The sequence below is a fragment of the Physeter macrocephalus genome, chromosome 8 (genome assembly GCF_002837175.3).
Source record: "Physeter macrocephalus isolate SW-GA chromosome 8, ASM283717v5, whole genome shotgun sequence".
NCBI classification, from domain to species: Eukaryota; Metazoa; Chordata; class Mammalia; order Artiodactyla; family Physeteridae; genus Physeter; species Physeter macrocephalus.
In genome coordinates this window covers 144,433,098-144,450,600 of record NC_041221.1, presented here as the reverse complement: position 1 = coordinate 144,450,600, position 17,503 = coordinate 144,433,098, and the positions used below count along the sequence as shown (strand labels likewise).

Genomic DNA, 17,503 nt, shown 5'->3' with positions numbered 1-17,503 from the left:
TGACAACTGTGTGTCCATCATCTCTTATCTCAATTCGTTCAACAACTGTATTGTTGACTATGGGTTGGGCATTGTGCTACACGAAGCAGAGAATTAAACAAGTCCCGCCCTGGTGAGGACAGACACTAAATATAATCATTGGAGCAAATTACTTACTGCCTGAGACTCAGTTTCTACAGCTTTTCAAATGGGGATAAATATCTCATGGGGGTAGTCATGGGACTTAATGTGATAATTTGTGCACAGCAGTTAGTACATTCCTTGTCCACAATAAAAGCTCAATAAATGGTAGCTGGTATTATTAACCTTACTAAAAAGTTAATCTGGATAAATATACAATTGCAAATGGTGTTGGCCTGTATGAAGGAAAAGAGGAGGGCAGAATGAGGCCACCTCTGAGGAGAGGCTGTGGGACCTGAGACCAGAAGGAAGGAGGAGCAAGCATGTGCAGAGCACATAAGAGCGTATGAGGCAGAGGAAGCACCGTGTGAGGGCCCAAGGTGGGTGGGGTGCTGTTTGCGGCCAGAGTGTGGTAGCTGGATGGAAACGGAGGGAGACGCTGCTGGGGACTCAGGCAAGGGTCACGTGCAGCCAGGTCAGGGAGCATGCAGAGGCCAGGCGGGCGGGGCGGGGAGGGAGAGAAACCCACTTGCTGATGTACTCCCCGGTGAGGATGATGCTGCAGGTCTGGCATTTGAAGCAGCTGACGTGCCACTGCTTGTCCAGAGCCAGGAGTGACTGGCCGTGCTTGATTTCCTCCTTGCACCCAGCGCAGTCTGCAAAGACAAGAGGATGTGCTGAGCAAAGCATCCTGGGCCCCTGGAACCCTGCCATCATTGCACACCTGAGTCAAGGAAACCCCTCCTGGAACACTAGCTTTTCCACAACTGCTCCCACGCTGGCACTGGCACCTGTCGAGACTCTGCCAGGTGAGGGAAAGGCCAGCGGAGCCCTGGCCTCTTGACAAGTGGTCTTGGTGTGAGGGAGAAAGAAAGACCTCCCGGGGCTCCTCCAGAAAGTCCCCTGCTGGTCATCCTGACAACTGTTCATCCAGAATGGACCCTGCACTGCTTCTGCACTCAAGCTGCTAACTAAGCTCATGCAAGTCTCTGTGACCCAGGGACCTGCAGCATCAGTGTCACCTGGGAGCTCAGAAATGGGCAGCAATGTGGGCCCCACCCAGATCGACTGAATTTTTATTTATTTTTAATGATTTTATTTTATTTTTATTGAAGTATACTTGATTTACAATGTTGTGTTAGTTTCAGGTGTACAGCAAAGTGATTCAGTTACATATATATGTATATATTATGTATATATTATATATATCTCTCTCTATATATAATATGTCTTTTTCAGGTTCTTCTCCATTATAGGTTGTTACAAGATACTAAATATAGTTCCCTGTGCTATACCGTAGGTCCTTGTTGCTTATCTATTTTATGTATAGTAGTGTGTACCTGTTAACTCCAAACTCCTAATTTATCCCCCTCTTTCCCCTTTGTTAACCATAAGTTTTTCTATGTCTGTGAGTCTGTTTCTGTTTTGTAAATAAGTTCATCTGTATCATTTTTCTAGGTTCCACATATAAGTGATATCATGATATTTTTCTTTCTCTGCCTGATTTACTTCACTTACTATGATAATCTCCATGTCCATCCATGTTGCTGCAAATAGCATTATTTCATTCTTTTTTATGGCTGAGTAATATTCCATTATATATATATATATATATATATATATATATATATATATATATATACACCACATCTTCTTTATCCATTCATCTACCGATGGACATTTAGGTTGCTTCCATATCTTGGCTATTGTTAATACTGCTGCAGTGAGCATTGGGGTGAATGTATCTTTTTGAATTAGAGTTTTCTCCAGATATATGCCCAGGACTGGGATTGCTGGATCATATGATAGCTCTATTTTTAGTTTTTTGAGGAACCTCCATACTGTTCTCCATAGTGGCTGCACCAATATACATTCCCACCAACAGTGCAAGAGGGTTCCCTTCTCTCCACACCCTCTCCAGCATTTATTGTTTGTAGACTTTTTGATGATGGCCATTTTGACTGGTGTGAGGTGACACCTCATTACAGTTTTGATTTGTATTTCTCCAATAATTAGTGATTTTAAGCATCTTTTCATGTGCCTGTTGTCCCCCTGTATGTGTTCTTTGGAGAAACATCTATTTAGGTCTTCTGACCATTTTTCAATCGGATTGTTTGTTTTTTTGATGTTGAGCTGTATGAGCTGTTTATATATTTTGGAAATTAAGCCCTTGTCACAGACCAACTAAATTTTATCAAGATCTCCAAGCACAGTAGAGTTTCGCTCAATGGCAAGGCCCTTTTTGTGATTTGTGTGTTTTGTGGTTAAATCTATCTTCTTGCCTAGCACCGTGCTCAGCACATAGTTAAGAACTCAGAGCAGACTTGCTGAATGAGCGTGAATGAGCAGGCCTCATAGCACTCAGGCAAAGGACAGAACTTACCACACACACCTCCTCCCCAACATGATTATATACCAAACATTTGCCTCCCCAAGTAGCAAGGATTAAAGAGTCTGATGAGATCGTTCCAGAGCAGAAAGGTGCCCTTGCTCTCCGTTCCCCTCACCCTGGACTGTGCACTGGGGCCAATATTGAATGTAGGGGGCCCCAGAGTCTTCCTGTTGCTCAATCAGTGTCTGCGGAGGGGCAGGAAATAGAGGCAGCGTCCAAGATACTTGGGAGATGCGGGGAATTCAGGCCTAGCCGACCGGATGTCCCACTCTGGAGGAGGAAAGGGTCATGGTACAAAGTTTACCAGAGGACAAGCCTACCTCCTGGCACCAAAGCAAATGCATACTTGGGAGCAGTGGCGAGAAAAGAGACGGTGTATCGAGTTGGGAGAGGCTGGCTGAAACTCTTACATCCAGCTGGGAGCCCGTCCTGGGAGAGGAGATGAGGTGTCCATGTGTCTAGGAAGCGGGTGTGCCCAGCAGGCTGTGGGGAGGGTCTGGGCCCTGATGAAGTGTGTGTACGAGGCAGCTCCCACAGTCTGCGCCTCTTGGCCACACAGCGCCTTTCTAACGACTCTTAGCGCAAGCTGCGGGCAGGAAGGTCTCCCACTGCAAAATGCTTCAAGTCCCAGGACTTCAAATGGGGGCTGGGAGAATAGTTTTAGGATTTCTTTTCTCCTGGGATAAGTCTACCCCCACCCCATCCTGATCATCACAGTCTTCAGAATGTCATAGTTTAGAGAGGTCAGGTACCCCCTCCTCTTTTATAGACAGATGGCTTCTGAAGTGACTTGCCCATGCTCCGAACAGTAAAACCCAAGGGCTCAGGCGTCTGGTCCAGCTTTCTAGGCCACAAATGCTGACCTTGTGTCTCTGTGGGCCTCATTGATAGGGTCAAATGATTCCACAGGGGCTCAGAGTTCACAGAGCATTTGGCCAAAGTCCCACCCAATGCAGGAATCTACAGCATTCTCAACAGGGGTGGGCACCTTCCTCTGTGTCATCGCTTCCAGGGGTGAGCAGCTCACCCCCTCTTGAGAAAGTCCACTTTGCCTTTGGACAGGTAATATTGTCATGACTACCTTTTTTTCTTCTTCTTCTTTTTTTTTTTTTTGTCCGCGCGAGGACAGGGGTGGGCACCTTCCTCTGTGTCATCGCTTCCAGGGGTGAGCAGCTCACCCCCTCTTGAGAAAGTCCACTTTGCCTTTGGACAGGTAATATTGTCATGACTACCTTTTTTTCTTCTTCTTCTTTTTTTTTTTTTTTGCCTGCGCCAGGTCTTAGCTGCGGCATGTGGGATCTTCATTGCGGCATGTGGGCTCTTAGTTGCAGCATGCATGTGGGATCTAGTTCCCTGACCAGGGATAGAACCCAGGTCCCCTGAATTGAGAGTGCAGAGTCTTAACCACTGGACCACCAGGGAAGTCCCGTGACTGCCTTTTTTATATGGAGCTGATTCCTGACTCCTTGTGACACCCCCTATTTTATGCAACCAAGAATAATCTACCTCTTCCCCCACGTCTGTTTCTTCAAACATTTAATGATAACTATAGGTTCTCTCTTCTCCTTTATCCCTTGCACTTCACTTTTTCCTTGCTTGACATGGTCATTCACTGAGCAAATTTACTTGTGGATTCCATGGAGATAGACACGTTACTAGCCAACACCACCACTGTCTATCTTTTCAATAAACCTTATTTGAAGAGCTGTATCCTTTTGTGGCCACAAAAGAGATGAGTTCCATCTCTTTAAGTTGCAGTGACACATCTGAGATGAATTGGCACCTCGAGCTAAAATTTAGGAGATAGTACAGTGTAGTGGTTAGAGGTTGAGCCGAGAGGTTAGAGTGAGTGGAGAGAGGCTGGCCGAGGGGAGAATCCCAGCTCCCCAGCTGACTAGTTGTATGACCTCAGCTTCCTCATCTGAACATCTTCCTTACAACACTGCTGTGAAGATGAACTGAAGTCAGGCCTGGAAAGACTTTGCACAGTGCTTGGCATGTATGTACCTCAAGAGTGGTTGCTATCATCATTATCCCATATTCTTATGTTTTTAACTCATACTCTGTGCATTATCCAATCTCTGATATGAGGTCAGAAGCAATATTCCTGATGTAGGGAAGGCCTGCTGATTCCTCCTGAGAATTCTGGCATACCTGCTCCACATGGCTTTTCTTTTCATGTTATACTGCTGATCCTCCACTGTACTGGATTCATATTTATCAGGACCTTTTCCTCCCTCTTCTTCCAATTTTCACTCTTGGCCACCCAGTGGAGCCTCAAACACCCCATCCGGCAGGCCGGGTCTGGTGTAATAAGCAGGGTCAGGAAAACCACACCCTGTCCCAAGTTGGCTTCTGCAGAGCCAGCTGTCCACTCCATTCCTCATACATTCCTCTTTATTCCAAAATTACAACCTTCAGCTGGCAGAAAGTATGATGCCACCACTTGTTCCTCCTAAATCCCTCAGTTTACTGGAGGCTCTAAAGACCCCAGACAACTATTTTTAGTTTTTTTGACTGTGTCATTCATTCCACTTAGATCAGCAAAAATAAGTGGGTTTGTGAGTCATAGCAAGCTCCCCACCTTGTTTTAGGCAACTAATCCAGGGAGACAGGACCCTTCCTATTAGCAAGTCATGTCTCTGGTATAGGGTGTTAAGGAAATAGGCTCCAAAGCCAGACTGCCTGGGCTCACATTCCAGTTACATTACCATTATCTGAGTGACTTTGGGCAAGTCATTTATGCTGTTTGAGTCCTAGTTTTCTCATCTAAAAACCATTACTCTTATCTCCTTCATAGAGTTATTATAATGATTAAATGAGATGTTATATATAGAAAACTTAGTGCAGTGCTGAAAAGCCAGACTGCCTGGGCTCACATTCCAGTTACATTACCATTATCTGAGTGACTTTGGGCAAGTCATTTATGCTGTTTGAGTCCTAGTTTTCTCATCTAAAAACCATTACTCTTATCTCCTTCATAGAGTTATTATAATGATTAAATGAGATGTTATATATAGAAAACTTAGTGCAGTGCTGAAAAGCCAGACTGCCTGGGCTCACATTCCAGTTACATTACCATTATCTGAGTGACTTTGGGCAAGTCATTTATGCTGTTTGAGTCCTAGTTTTCTCATCTAAAAACCATTACTCTTATCTCCTTCATAGAGTTATTATAATGATTAAATGAGATGTTATATATAGAAAACTTAGTGCAGTGCTGAAAAGCCAGACTGCCTGGGCTCACATTCCAGTTACATTACCATTATCTGAGTGACTTTGGGCAAGTCATTTATGCTGTTTGAGTCCTAGTTTTCTCATCTAAAAACCATTACTCTTATCTCCTTCATAGAGTTATTATAATGATTAAATGAGATGTTATATATAGAAAACTTAGTGCAGTGCTGAAAAGCCAGACTGCCTGGGCTCACATTCCAGTTACATTACCATTATCTGAGTGACTTTGGGCAAGTCATTTATGCTGTTTGAGTCCTAGTTTTCTCATCTAAAAACCATTACTCTTATCTCCTTCATAGAGTTATTATAATGATTAAATGAGATGTTATATATAGAAAACTTAGTGCAGTGCTGAAAAGCCAGACTGCCTGGGCTCACATTCCAGTTACATTACCATTATCTGAGTGACTTTGGGCAAGTCATTTATGCTGTTTGAGTCCTAGTTTTCTCATCTAAAAACCATTACTCTTATCTCCCTCAAAGAATTATTATAATGATTAAATGAGATGTTATATATAGAAAACTTAGTGCAGTGCCTGACAATAGTAATGGCCAATCAATGTTAGCAATGGTGATGGTGGTGGTTTTGGTAGTGATGGTGGTGGTGCTACTGCTGCTGATTCTTCTTAGTGAGGTCTGTGCAGTGCCTGGCAATAGTCACAATCAATCAATGTTAGCAGTGGTGATAGTGGTGCTGATGATGATGGTGGTGGTGATTGTGAAGATGGTGGTGGTGGTGGCGATGCTACTTCTGCTCTTGATTCTTCTTGGTGACATCTGTGAGGAAACATTTCTTCCGCCTGTGATAAGTAATACAATTCTTTTCTCTTGACTAACTTTTCTCTTCCTAACTATTCTTCTTGATCTCTTTTGAGTAGATACTGCTCCTGCTTTTCCAGAATGTCTTTACATTCCAGGGATGAAACTTCACACTCCTGTAGCTCAAAAATACAGCAAGTTTTCCTGCTTTCATTTTCCTTCTCCATGATATATTCTTCACCTTAGCACTCTCTTGAATCTTGTTTTAGTTCCCCCCATCCTCGGGGAACTAAGCAGACCTTCCAACTTCCCCTCAAGTCAGGAGGCTGCCTTGCGTTTGCAGCATGGACAATGACCACCTTTGGGGAGAAAACATTTCTATGAAACATATGCCCTGTAGATCCACGCATTGATGTCTAGACTTCATGAATAACAAGATGAGCCATGATCCTACGCATCCCCCCGGAGACTGCCCACGTGCTCACTTGCTCTTCTGTACTCACTCTCCCTCACCTTCTTCACCTCCTGATCTGCAGAATTATGGTGGACACAGCCTCTTCTTGTGGACATGCTCCCATGCAGGACTCCTGCACTTACCTGAGGAAATCTCCCACCTGTCTGAGATTCCCCAAGGCACACAGTACATGCAATACAGGCTGAGTGAAGTAATAGCAGATTCAGGAATCTTATTCTCAGTTCTCCTTTGGTATGTTTCCTAGACCAAACCTCCAAGCCAACAAAATCCCTCACTTTATATTTAGACAGCATTTTACACACTATGACGTATGTTAGTTTGATTCCCGAATACTGATACATTTGCTTTCCACAAAGTTGGGTAAACTGAGCCACAGGGAGGCTACATGATGGCTGTGCATTCACACAGAAGGATGGCAGCCTCCTGACTCCATCCGGCTTCCCTCTATGAACTCACACGTGGTCCCACTGGTGTCTGGGCGCCTTGGCAGCATTAGCCATGGCGCTGTGGTCCTGCATCTCAGCCTTGCTGTCATTCTGGATGATGCTTTCAAGGAGTTATGAAGGATAACAGTGTGTGCACTCAGCCACCTCAAGACGGAAACCTGATCAGAGAGGCAAATTGTTCTTGAGCCCCACCGAAGGAAGATACTGACGGGAGCAGATCTGATTCAACTGAAAGAAAGGAAGGGCTAGGGAGGGAGCCTCCCCACTGGCTCCCAGGCTAATGGAGCCCCCGGGAGCTCAGCCCTGCTGACTTGAGGTATTCTGTGCTCGCTCTCCTCAGCCGGACACAGCCTCAGCATGCTGACTCTTCTGGTGCCGTGCCCAGCAGCCCCCATACCACACAGTGATGCCGCACAAGACGCTAATGGGCTTTCATTGATTCTGCCGACAAGGCCAGTGAGAGTGTCACGTAACATGAAAGAATGCCGGAGCTTAGCTTGGCTTACCGAGACCCAGGGGGCTGTGTCCATGTGTGTGGTCACATGCAGTCAGTGGCCTGACAAGGGCATCTTGGAACAGTGATTTGGATATCTTACGGCTAGACACGTTTGAATGGAATGCACATTCCACAAATCAGAATGGCTGTTCCAAGGCACTACTGATCCTCAGTTCCCCCCAACTCCCCATCTATGTTTTGGTGATAGAACGTGACCTTTACGATGGCCTGCCAAGTGTTCCCCTCATTCCTAGACAGTAGTTCTCAGTCTTAGGAGCAGCGAATGAATCACCCAAGAAGCTTATTAAGATTGTAGATTTCTAGGTCCCATTCCTAGAAGTCCAGAGTGGGCCCAGAAATCTGTATTTTTATCAGTCCTGCAGTGAAGCTGATGTCACGGTCCACGGAACACACCCTAAGGGACACTAGCACAGCCCTTGTAGTCTTCTCTCATATTCCCTCTTTTGTTAAGATATGTCTGCGTATGCTTCTTTAGTGGAGTCTGTAAAAATTGACAGCCATTGGTGGAAAACACTTGATCAGCTCTGTTGGGATGCCCTTGGGAGCGTGGACCAGAGGGGAGATAAGGAGCCCTGCTCATCCCAGGAGAACCACCCAAGTGGCTAATACGTGGCATAGGCCATCCCTGTTTATAGTTGGGCAGCCTGTTTTCCCTGAGTTTGTGCTTTGGGAAGTTTGTGAGTCTGGGCTGTGTGCCAACTGGGTCATGCTTCAGTAGTCTTCCAGGGTGGGAACCTCCCCCACTTCTCTCCAGGCTGCGGAAGCAGTTAGCGAAGCTGGGACAGGAGAGCCCTGGGAGATGGCACTCGTGGATGGCGACGTGCCCCTTGGGGAGGACTCACGGCTTGGTCCACGGATCTTGATGGGCTTACTGCTCGTCATGGACTGGGAGCATGTCTGACACAAACATTCCTTCCCACTGAAGGTCACCTTGTCTCCAATGGGGAAGGGCTTCCTGCAAGAGGGATGAAGGAGAAATTCAACACCACCACTCCAGAGGGTTCTGTGTCTATAGGTGACTTGACAACACATGTGCTTGAAGACCTTTGGTAGCACACACAGCACACATAGAGCACCAGGTACATTCAAGTGCTGTTCACGGGGCCAGGCTAAACCACTCAGTTAGGGCCAGGACCGGAACTGGAGACTCAGTTGGGTCATTTACATGATTTTTAAACACTGGGCAAATCATGACATTTATTTGGGCTTACATTTCTCTTCTATAATGAAGAGGTTAAAAACGTCTCAGAGGTACTTCCTCTTCCTGGAAGGACTTCTTCCATCCCAACTTGACCTATCCCCTCTATGTCAGGAAGAACTCATTCAACTCCCCAACTTGCCAAAATTTCCTTCTTTCCCTCCACAGGAAGTTTAGACATCCTCAAAGAACCTCTTCCTCTGCTTGCCTGCATTTGCGCAGTTTGAGTTCCACAGCTCAGGGGCTCAAGCTCGTCATGTCCTGCCTCCCTAACTAAATATAAAGCGCATAGAACCCTTAGCACAGCTGATCCCATTAGACAGCAGCTCTCGCTCGTGCGGTTTGGGATGCCTGTTAATATGGACTCTGAGCTTATGCCCCCGTAAGACTGCAGTGGCTCCACTGCCGTTACATTAGCAACATGAACAATGCAGGGAGTGCCAGAGAGAGAGGGGAGCTGTGTTCTCATCACAGCCCAGGCACTGACTAATGGTAAAAGGACCCGGCGTGACCTTGGGAAGGCACCTGTTCTCCATGGGGCTTCACAAAACCTCCACTTTAGACCAGTCTGTGCAAACTTCCAATGGTTCTGGGATTCCAGGTCTTAAGGGTTGGATGAATGAATGCATTCCACTGGGTGATAATATTTTCTTATGCACTGTGTCGTTAGTCTCAATCAGAAACTCTAATTGGTTAGTTACTCTAACTGGTAACAAAGAGGTGGTTATTTTACGAGGAGAATAATTAATCTATAAATGACTTTCCCAATTAAAAAATGCACACATATCCTCCAATCGTGCTTTACTTATGTCTTAATCAGAGCAGTCCATTAAATTTTAACAAATCAGTGGGCAGGGTTGAGGTTTTCTTAATTTTTTCAACTCCTTAATATGGTGCTTAGCATACACTGGGCCCTTAAGGTACATTTGCTAAGTTAACAAGTGATGGGGATGTTGAGGGTGGGGAGGAGGGAAGGGGTGAGCTTTCCATCACCTATCAGAGGTCTTGAGAGGCTAGATAATGATCATTATGATAATGAAGAGAATAATAAAAGTGGACACAATTTGGTACCAGTCATTGAGATAAGGTCTCTCTGCATGTACCATCTCATTTATCTTCATGGAAACCCAATGAAGTTGGACTGGCTTTGATGTTGATTCACCAATGAAGCTGAGGCTTACAGAGGTGGGGTCACCCGCCAGGGTCATGGAGGAAGGCTATAAACAGATATCCCAGTACCGCACGTGGCTGAGGGTGTGAGAGCCTGAGCCAGATTCACGGATTCCAACCTGAGTTTTGAGAGGCCAGGGCCCTCAGTGCTTCCTTCAGGGCCTTTTGTTGGGAAGCGGGAGGCTGAGTGTTGGGGCTCAGATCCTTACGCTGCCTTCATCTCGGGACAAACTAGTGTTTTATACTAGATCACGTCTGACAAACAGGATTCAGCCGCTGAATGTTTGAAAACCACTGGCCTGTCAGGTCCTTCCACCCCTGAGATTAGAGGATGCAAGTGTCCAGCATAAAGCCGAGTAAGCCCCAGATCTGCCTGGGAAAGGCCATTTCTTCCCTTCTGCAGGATCCCAGGCAGAGGGTCCCCGCCCCCGCTGGCCTCCTGCTCACCTGCACAAGCTGCACACGAAGCACTTGGGGTGGTAGGTGCGGCCCAGCGCAGAGATGACCTCGCCCGTGATAAAGTCCCGGCAGCTGTCACAGCGGGTGCCGTAGAGTTGCTGGTAGTCCTGGGTGCAGATGTACTCCTGGTTCTTGAAGAAGAAGCCTGACTGAGCCAGGCCACAGCCACACACTTGGGGAAACAAGGCGGGAAACAAAGGCAGGTGAGTCCAGGGAGGGTCTGCAAGCAGGAGGTTCTCGCCGGGGACAGGGCTGCTGTCTGACTCAGACGTAAGTGGCCAGAGAATGGTGATGCATGGGACCTCATGGGCTTTTGGGGCCAGCGCTCCTTAAAGGATGGCCTGAAGACTACTTGCATCGGAATCACCTGGCGGGCTTCTTCAGATGCAGCTGCCTGGACCTGAATCAGACTCCCTCCGGTTGGAGCCCAGGCATCTGCATTTTAGCACACTCCCCAGCCGATCCTGATGCATGCTGAGACCACCCATGCTATACAATCCTCTCAAAACATGGAGGAAAAGTTTAAAGCCACGTGGCTCACGCAGTGCAACGCAGCTGGTGGTATCATGAGTTTGATGAAAGAATCATTCAGTTAAAAATGTCCTGGGCATTTCCTACGTGCATGAGTCTGTGCTAGGTGAAGACAAGTTAGGATGGCAATGGGATGTATGATTTGAAGATTATAATCCAGCTTCACCGTAGCCATAAAAGGTAGATCTGTTCCCAGGCAGGAATGATAAAACACAATCCTTGAACTCCAAAGAGGTAACAATGGATGCAGAGGGAAGACCACACAGAACATACATCAGTGGGGACAGGCCATGGGCTGGTGTAGGTAGCAAGTGCTGTGAGTGGCAGGAAATCAATGAAGGCTTTCTGGAGGAGGTAGCACCTAAGTTGAAGTGAAGGAATGGAACGAGCTAAAGCACAAAGGCAGGAAACTGCAGATGATAATTGTGTGGAGATGAGGCTAGGGTAAGGGTGGTGTTTTTAGAGAGTGGAAGGCAATATTACAGGAAAATATTGCCAGGCCAGTTGGAGGAAGAGGGGCCAAGTCCAGTTTAAGACATTTAGGCTTTGTGGGAAACTAGGAAGCCATGGATGGTTTTTCCCCTAGTTTTTAAAATCTTAAATTATTCTGAAAAATCTCAGACATATACAACAGTAGAGAGAAGATTATAATGATTCCCCATTACCCAGCTGCAGAAATGATCAATTGCACTGATGACTTCTGAACAGAGAGGCAACATGATTTCATAAGGTACTTTATAAAGTCTTTTGGGGTATCCTTGTGGACAATATGAAGTAATATAGGGCAGATAATAGAAGAGCAGGTGGATATAATTATAGGTGTCTGAACAACTAATCATGCGGGACTCCCCTCCCCCAAAGGACTTAGAAACGTGGGAAATGAGATCTCCCTCTGAGAGTTAAGTTATGAAATGAACACATAATGGGAAAAGCAGAAAGAGGCTACGTTTCTTCCAAGAGATTGAATGACTCTCAGGGCCACCAGAACTGCTGAGTTTATTGATCCAGCTAAAGCAAGGATGGGTCAGCCAGGAAGCAGCTGGTCAGCAATCAGAGGAAGGCCACTGGAGAGCTCATTCAAATCCCGAGACCAGCTCCCCTTGTTCTGAGTCTGACAGTTTGACTTTCTACATAGGTTGCCTTTGTGAGAGAAGCAGCTGATCAGGGCAACATGAACTAGTACAACAGAGAGTTACAGCTCTTGTTTATGTTAATAAACAGGCACTCGGGTTTTATATGTCGGTTTCCCAAAGATGTGGTTAGCATGACTCAGCTTTACCAAGCGTGATCCACGGTGGGGAAACCAACAAGATGGTTTCCAAGCCTGTAAGTGCGAGGACCTGGCCTGGACTGGGTGACATCACCCCAGTAAATACTCTCTTATCTTTAATAAGGAATGTTGTTTTGCAAAAGCACCCAGGTTAAAAGTAGGAGGGACTTCTAGGTGAATGTCAGAAGTATTTTGCAAGTGTTTGTTCACTCTGCAGGCCAGAGGTAGGCTCCAAGGGCCAAGGTGAGGGAGGAGGGCAGCTCCAAATGTCACAGCACCAGGGGAAACGGTCTAGGACCATGAGAGACTCTGCTCTGGGAGTCAGACCACCTGGGCTATCTAACTCTCTGGGTGACACTGAACTTGGTCTTCTGTTGTCTGGGGCCTCTGTTCACTACTGTGTAAAGAGCAGAAACTGGACAAGAAATGACCTGAGATTTTCTTCTGACACTGACATCCTGTGAGTCCAGGAGAAGGTAGGGCTGACTATATGCCTAAACATTTTAAATTCCATGTGAGGTAGAGCTGGCAGCCGCTGGAGACCACCCCTGCAGAGAGGCAGGGCTTATGAGTAGAAGTGGTGCTGGTGGTGGTGGTAGGTGGGGAAGTGTCCAACTTTCATCAGGCTTCATGAAAACTCATCACATCAAACAATGCCTGGTCTGGAAGGCAGGCAAGGCCAGAGAACAGGCTGTTCTGGGATGAACAGGCTGTTCTGGGATGTGCAGGTGGCAGATCAATTGACTTCATGGCTGTGGAATTAGTCAGGTCATGGCCTACAACCTCATTGGAAACAGCTCCTGTTTTTTCCCTTCTTTTCTCTCCTTTGTGTCCCCTGCCAACCCTACTTCCAGAGCCACCTCTCCCAGTGGAGAAAACCAGGAGGCCATACGAAAACTTGGAACAATCAGTTCCTTCATTTCCCCCAAGGAGCCGAAGGAGGAAGGTAGAAAGGATGTAAAGGTTGATAAGAATCCCAGGGGTTCCTGGAAATACAGTGGGGAACATGGGGTGGAAGGAAAGCTGGACCAGCACGACAGATGTATTTGAGGCTGAGCAGAGCTCTTCATTCAAATAACAGGAAAGGCCATGGAGAGGGTCTGTAGTATGGAAGTGATGTGGAATTAATACATCCAGGGCAGTCATTACTCTGTGAATCAGAAAAATATAGTCTATTAATTAAAAGAAAGATCATATAGTCTGACAATGGGACAGAATATGGGAACTCAGAACTGCTTCCAGAAAACACAGAAGGCTCACTGTAAACATAAGGCCTAGAACAGGACATGCACACAGCCCTACTGTGTTTCAGTGGAAAATGTACTGTTTTGAGGGTCACTGGACCTTCCTCCATATTCCCATTCTAGCACTCAGGTGCTGTGTGACTTTGAAAAAGTGACCTCACCCCTCTGGAGCTCAGTTGCCTCATTTGTAAAATGAGGGGGCTATGTGGTAACTGAGGACACATCCAGATCTGAGAGTCTAGGATTCTGTCATATAATTCTGTTGATTTTCAACTTTACAAATGAGACAGTTTTATGGAATTTCAAAATCAAAGTGTTAGAAGGGCCCCTGAGGGTGATCTCATTCATTATTTTAAACATTTAAATTGTAAAATATATTATACATACAGAAGATGTAGTAAATATATATGTACAATGTAAAGAAGAATAATAAAAACATGCTCCCAGCTACTCACTACCGAGTTTATGAAACAGAACATCACCAGCAGCTCGGAAGCCTGTTCCCGTCTCCCTAAGAGCGCCCTGCTTTCCATACCACATCCCAAATTGTGTTCATCATTCTCTTCCTTTTCTTTACAGTTTTACTACCTTTGAGGTATCTACAAACAATATATTGTTTAGTTTTGCCTGTTTTTGAGCTTTTTATGGATGGAATCATACTGCATCTACTCTTCTGTGTAATTTACTGCTTCATTCTCTCAGTATTATGTATTTGAGATTCATCCATGTCAATGCATGTAGTTGTGGGTCATTCATTTTCACTGCTGTGCTGTATTTCGTTGTCTGACTATATCACAATTGATCTATTCCACTGCTGAAGGACATCCAAGTTGCTTGTGGTTTTTTTTTTTCCTTTATGGAAGTGCTGCCTTGAACATTCTTGTATTTGTGAGGTGATGTCTCACTGTTTTCCAGTAAGTTTTTCACATTTACTTTCCCACCAGCAGTTCTCACTGAGCTATATTATCACAGATACCAGGTAACACCTAACTTCTTATATTTAGTTAACATGGTACAGGTGAAAGGATGTTCTATTGTGATTTTAAATTTAATTTCCCTGATTATTAATGAAATTGAGAATGTTATTACCTGTTTATGGGCCATTTGTGTTTTCAAGGTTTATCCACATGGAGCATGTATCAGTATCTCTTTTCTACTGCCGAATAATATTCCACTGTATGGATATACCACATTGTACTTATCCCTTCACTGGCTGATGGATATTTGAATTGTTTCAAACTTTTGACTTTATGAATAATATTGCTATGAACATTTGTGTACAAGTTTTTGTGTGAACATACGTTACTTGAGCGTAAGTCTAGCAGAGGAATTTGGAACTGTTGGGGTTATATGGTAACAATACATTTACCCCTAGAGGAACTGCAAGATTGTTTTCCAAAGCACCTACACATTTTACATTCCCACCAGCAAGGTATGAGAGTTCCAATTCCTCCACATTCTTGCCAACACTTGTATTATCGGTCTTTTTTGATTATAGCCAACTGAGTGGGTGTGAAGTTTATCTCATTGTGGTTTTATTTGCATTTCATTGATGGCTAATGATGTTGAGCATTTCTTCATGTGCTTATTGGACATTTATATAACTTCTTCAGAGAAATGTCTTCTCATACCCTTTGCCCATTTTGAAATTGGGTTATTTGTCTTTTTTATTATTAAGTTGTAAGTATTCTTTATATAGCCTAGATACAAGCCCTTTACCAGATATATGATTTGCAAATTTTACCTCCCATTCTGTGTGTTGCCTTTCACATTCTTCATGGTATGTTTTGAAGCAAAAAAGTTTTTAATTTTGATGATGTTCAATTTATCTATTTTTCCTTAGTTGTTTGTGCTTTGGGTGTCATGTCCAAGAAGGCTTTGCCTGACTTAAGGTCAAAAAGATTTATTCCTATATTTTCTCTTAAAAATTTTATAGTTTTAGCTCTTACGTTTAGGTTTTTGACTTATTTTGAGTTAATTTTTGTGTATGATGTGAAGAAGAATGCAACTTTTTTTTTCATATATATATGTTCAGTTTTCCTAGCAATGCTTGTTGAAGACTGTTCTTTCCCTATTGAATTATTTTGGCTGCCTCGATGACATTCAACTGACCATAAATATAAGGGTTTATTTTTGCACTCTTATTTCGACTCTATTGATCTATATGTCTATCCTTGTACCACATTGTTTTGTTTATTGTAGCTTTGTAGTAAGTTTTGAAAGTGGGAAGTTTGAGTCTTCCAACCTTCTTGTTCTTTTTCAAGATTGCTTTGGCTATTTTATGTTCCTTTCAATTCCATATGCATTTTAGAATCAGTTTGTCAATTTCTACAGAGAAGCAAGTGGGGGTTTTTATAGGGATTACATGTGTTATGAACTGAATAGTGTCCTCCCCCAAATTCATATGTTGAAGCCCCAAGCCCTAATGTGATGGTACTTAGATAGGTGGCCTTTAGGAGATAATCAGGTTTAGATGAGGTCATAAGGATGGGACCTTCATTATGGGATTAGTGACCTCATTAGAAGAGACACCAGCAATCTTGCTCATTCTCATTCTCCCTCTCTTTCTCTCTCTCTGCTCCTCCCTCCCTCCCTCTGTGACATGTGAGGACACAGTGAGAGGGTAGCTGTCTGCAAGCCAGGAAAGGAGCTCTCCATAATCTGACTATGAAGGCACCTTAATCTTGGACTTCCAGCCTCCAGAACTGTGAGAAAATACACTACTGCTGTTTAAGCCATCCAATCTATGTTATTTTGTTATGGCAGCCTGAGCTAAGAAAGCACTAAGTTTGTAGATTGATCTAAAGAATATTGCCATCATAACAATGTTAAGGCTTCTGATCCATGAACATGGTATATTTTTCCATTTACTTAGATATTCTTTAATATTTTGTAGTTTTCAAAGTATAAATTTTACACTTTTGTTAAATTCTTCTTTTTTTCAGTGTAGCTCTCAAAGCTTTTCCAGATCTTTATTATTTAAGAGAACATATCACCCCTCCTAGGTATATGGACAAGAGAAATCATATACATGTTGACCAGAAGACACATAAAAGAATGTCTATAGCCACATTATATGTAATGCTGGACACAACTCAAATGCTCATCAACAGTAAGAAGAATAAATTCATGGTGGTATAATATAATCACACAATGAACGTACAGCAATGAGGATGAACAAACCATAAATACATGAAACAACAAGACTGACTCTCACAAACAAAATATTAGCACCGGAAGCCAGATGTAAAAAAGTACCCATATTCATTCTACTTATATGATGTTTACAACAGGCAAAACTTATTTATGATGTTAGAAGTCAGGACAGTGGATACTTTTGATGTGGGGGCAGTGACTGGTGGGACATGCAAAGTAAGTTTCTGGGGTGCTGGTGATGTGCTGTTTCTTTTTTTGTTGTTGTCATTTTTTTGTTTGTTTTGTTTTTTTTGTTAAATTTTTAAAAAATTTTAATTTAATTTTATTTATTTTTTAATACAGGTTATTAGTCATCAATTTTATACACATCAGTGTATACATATCAATCCCAATCACCCAATTCATCTCACGCTCACCCCCACCCTCCCGCCGCTTTCCCCCCTTGGTGTCCATACATTTCTTCTCTACATCTGTGTCTCAATTTCTGCCCTGCAAACCGGTTCATCTGTACCATTTTTCTAGGTTCCAC

The 17,503-nt window shown here is 44.1% G+C and overlaps 1 protein-coding gene across 9 annotated transcripts in view; it reads right to left on the bottom strand.

Moving 5' to 3' along the window:
- The window catches only part of ABLIM3 (actin binding LIM protein family member 3), a 188,576-nt gene that overhangs the window by 62,474 nt on the left and 108,599 nt on the right, over nt 1-17,503 (bottom strand). For all 9 annotated transcript variants that reach the window (XR_008618141.1, XR_008618142.1, XM_055086832.1 and 6 more), the window contains 3 exons: nt 10,762-10,945; nt 8,789-8,901; nt 650-776 (listed from right to left, as the gene is read on the bottom strand). Coding sequence is in view for 7 of the 9 variants with exons in the window: in XM_055086832.1 (XP_054942807.1) it covers nt 650-776; nt 8,789-8,901; nt 10,762-10,945 (424 nt within the window). In the remaining 2 variants the exon portion in view is untranslated. The remainder of the gene's footprint in view (nt 1-649; nt 777-8,788; nt 8,902-10,761; nt 10,946-17,503) is intronic.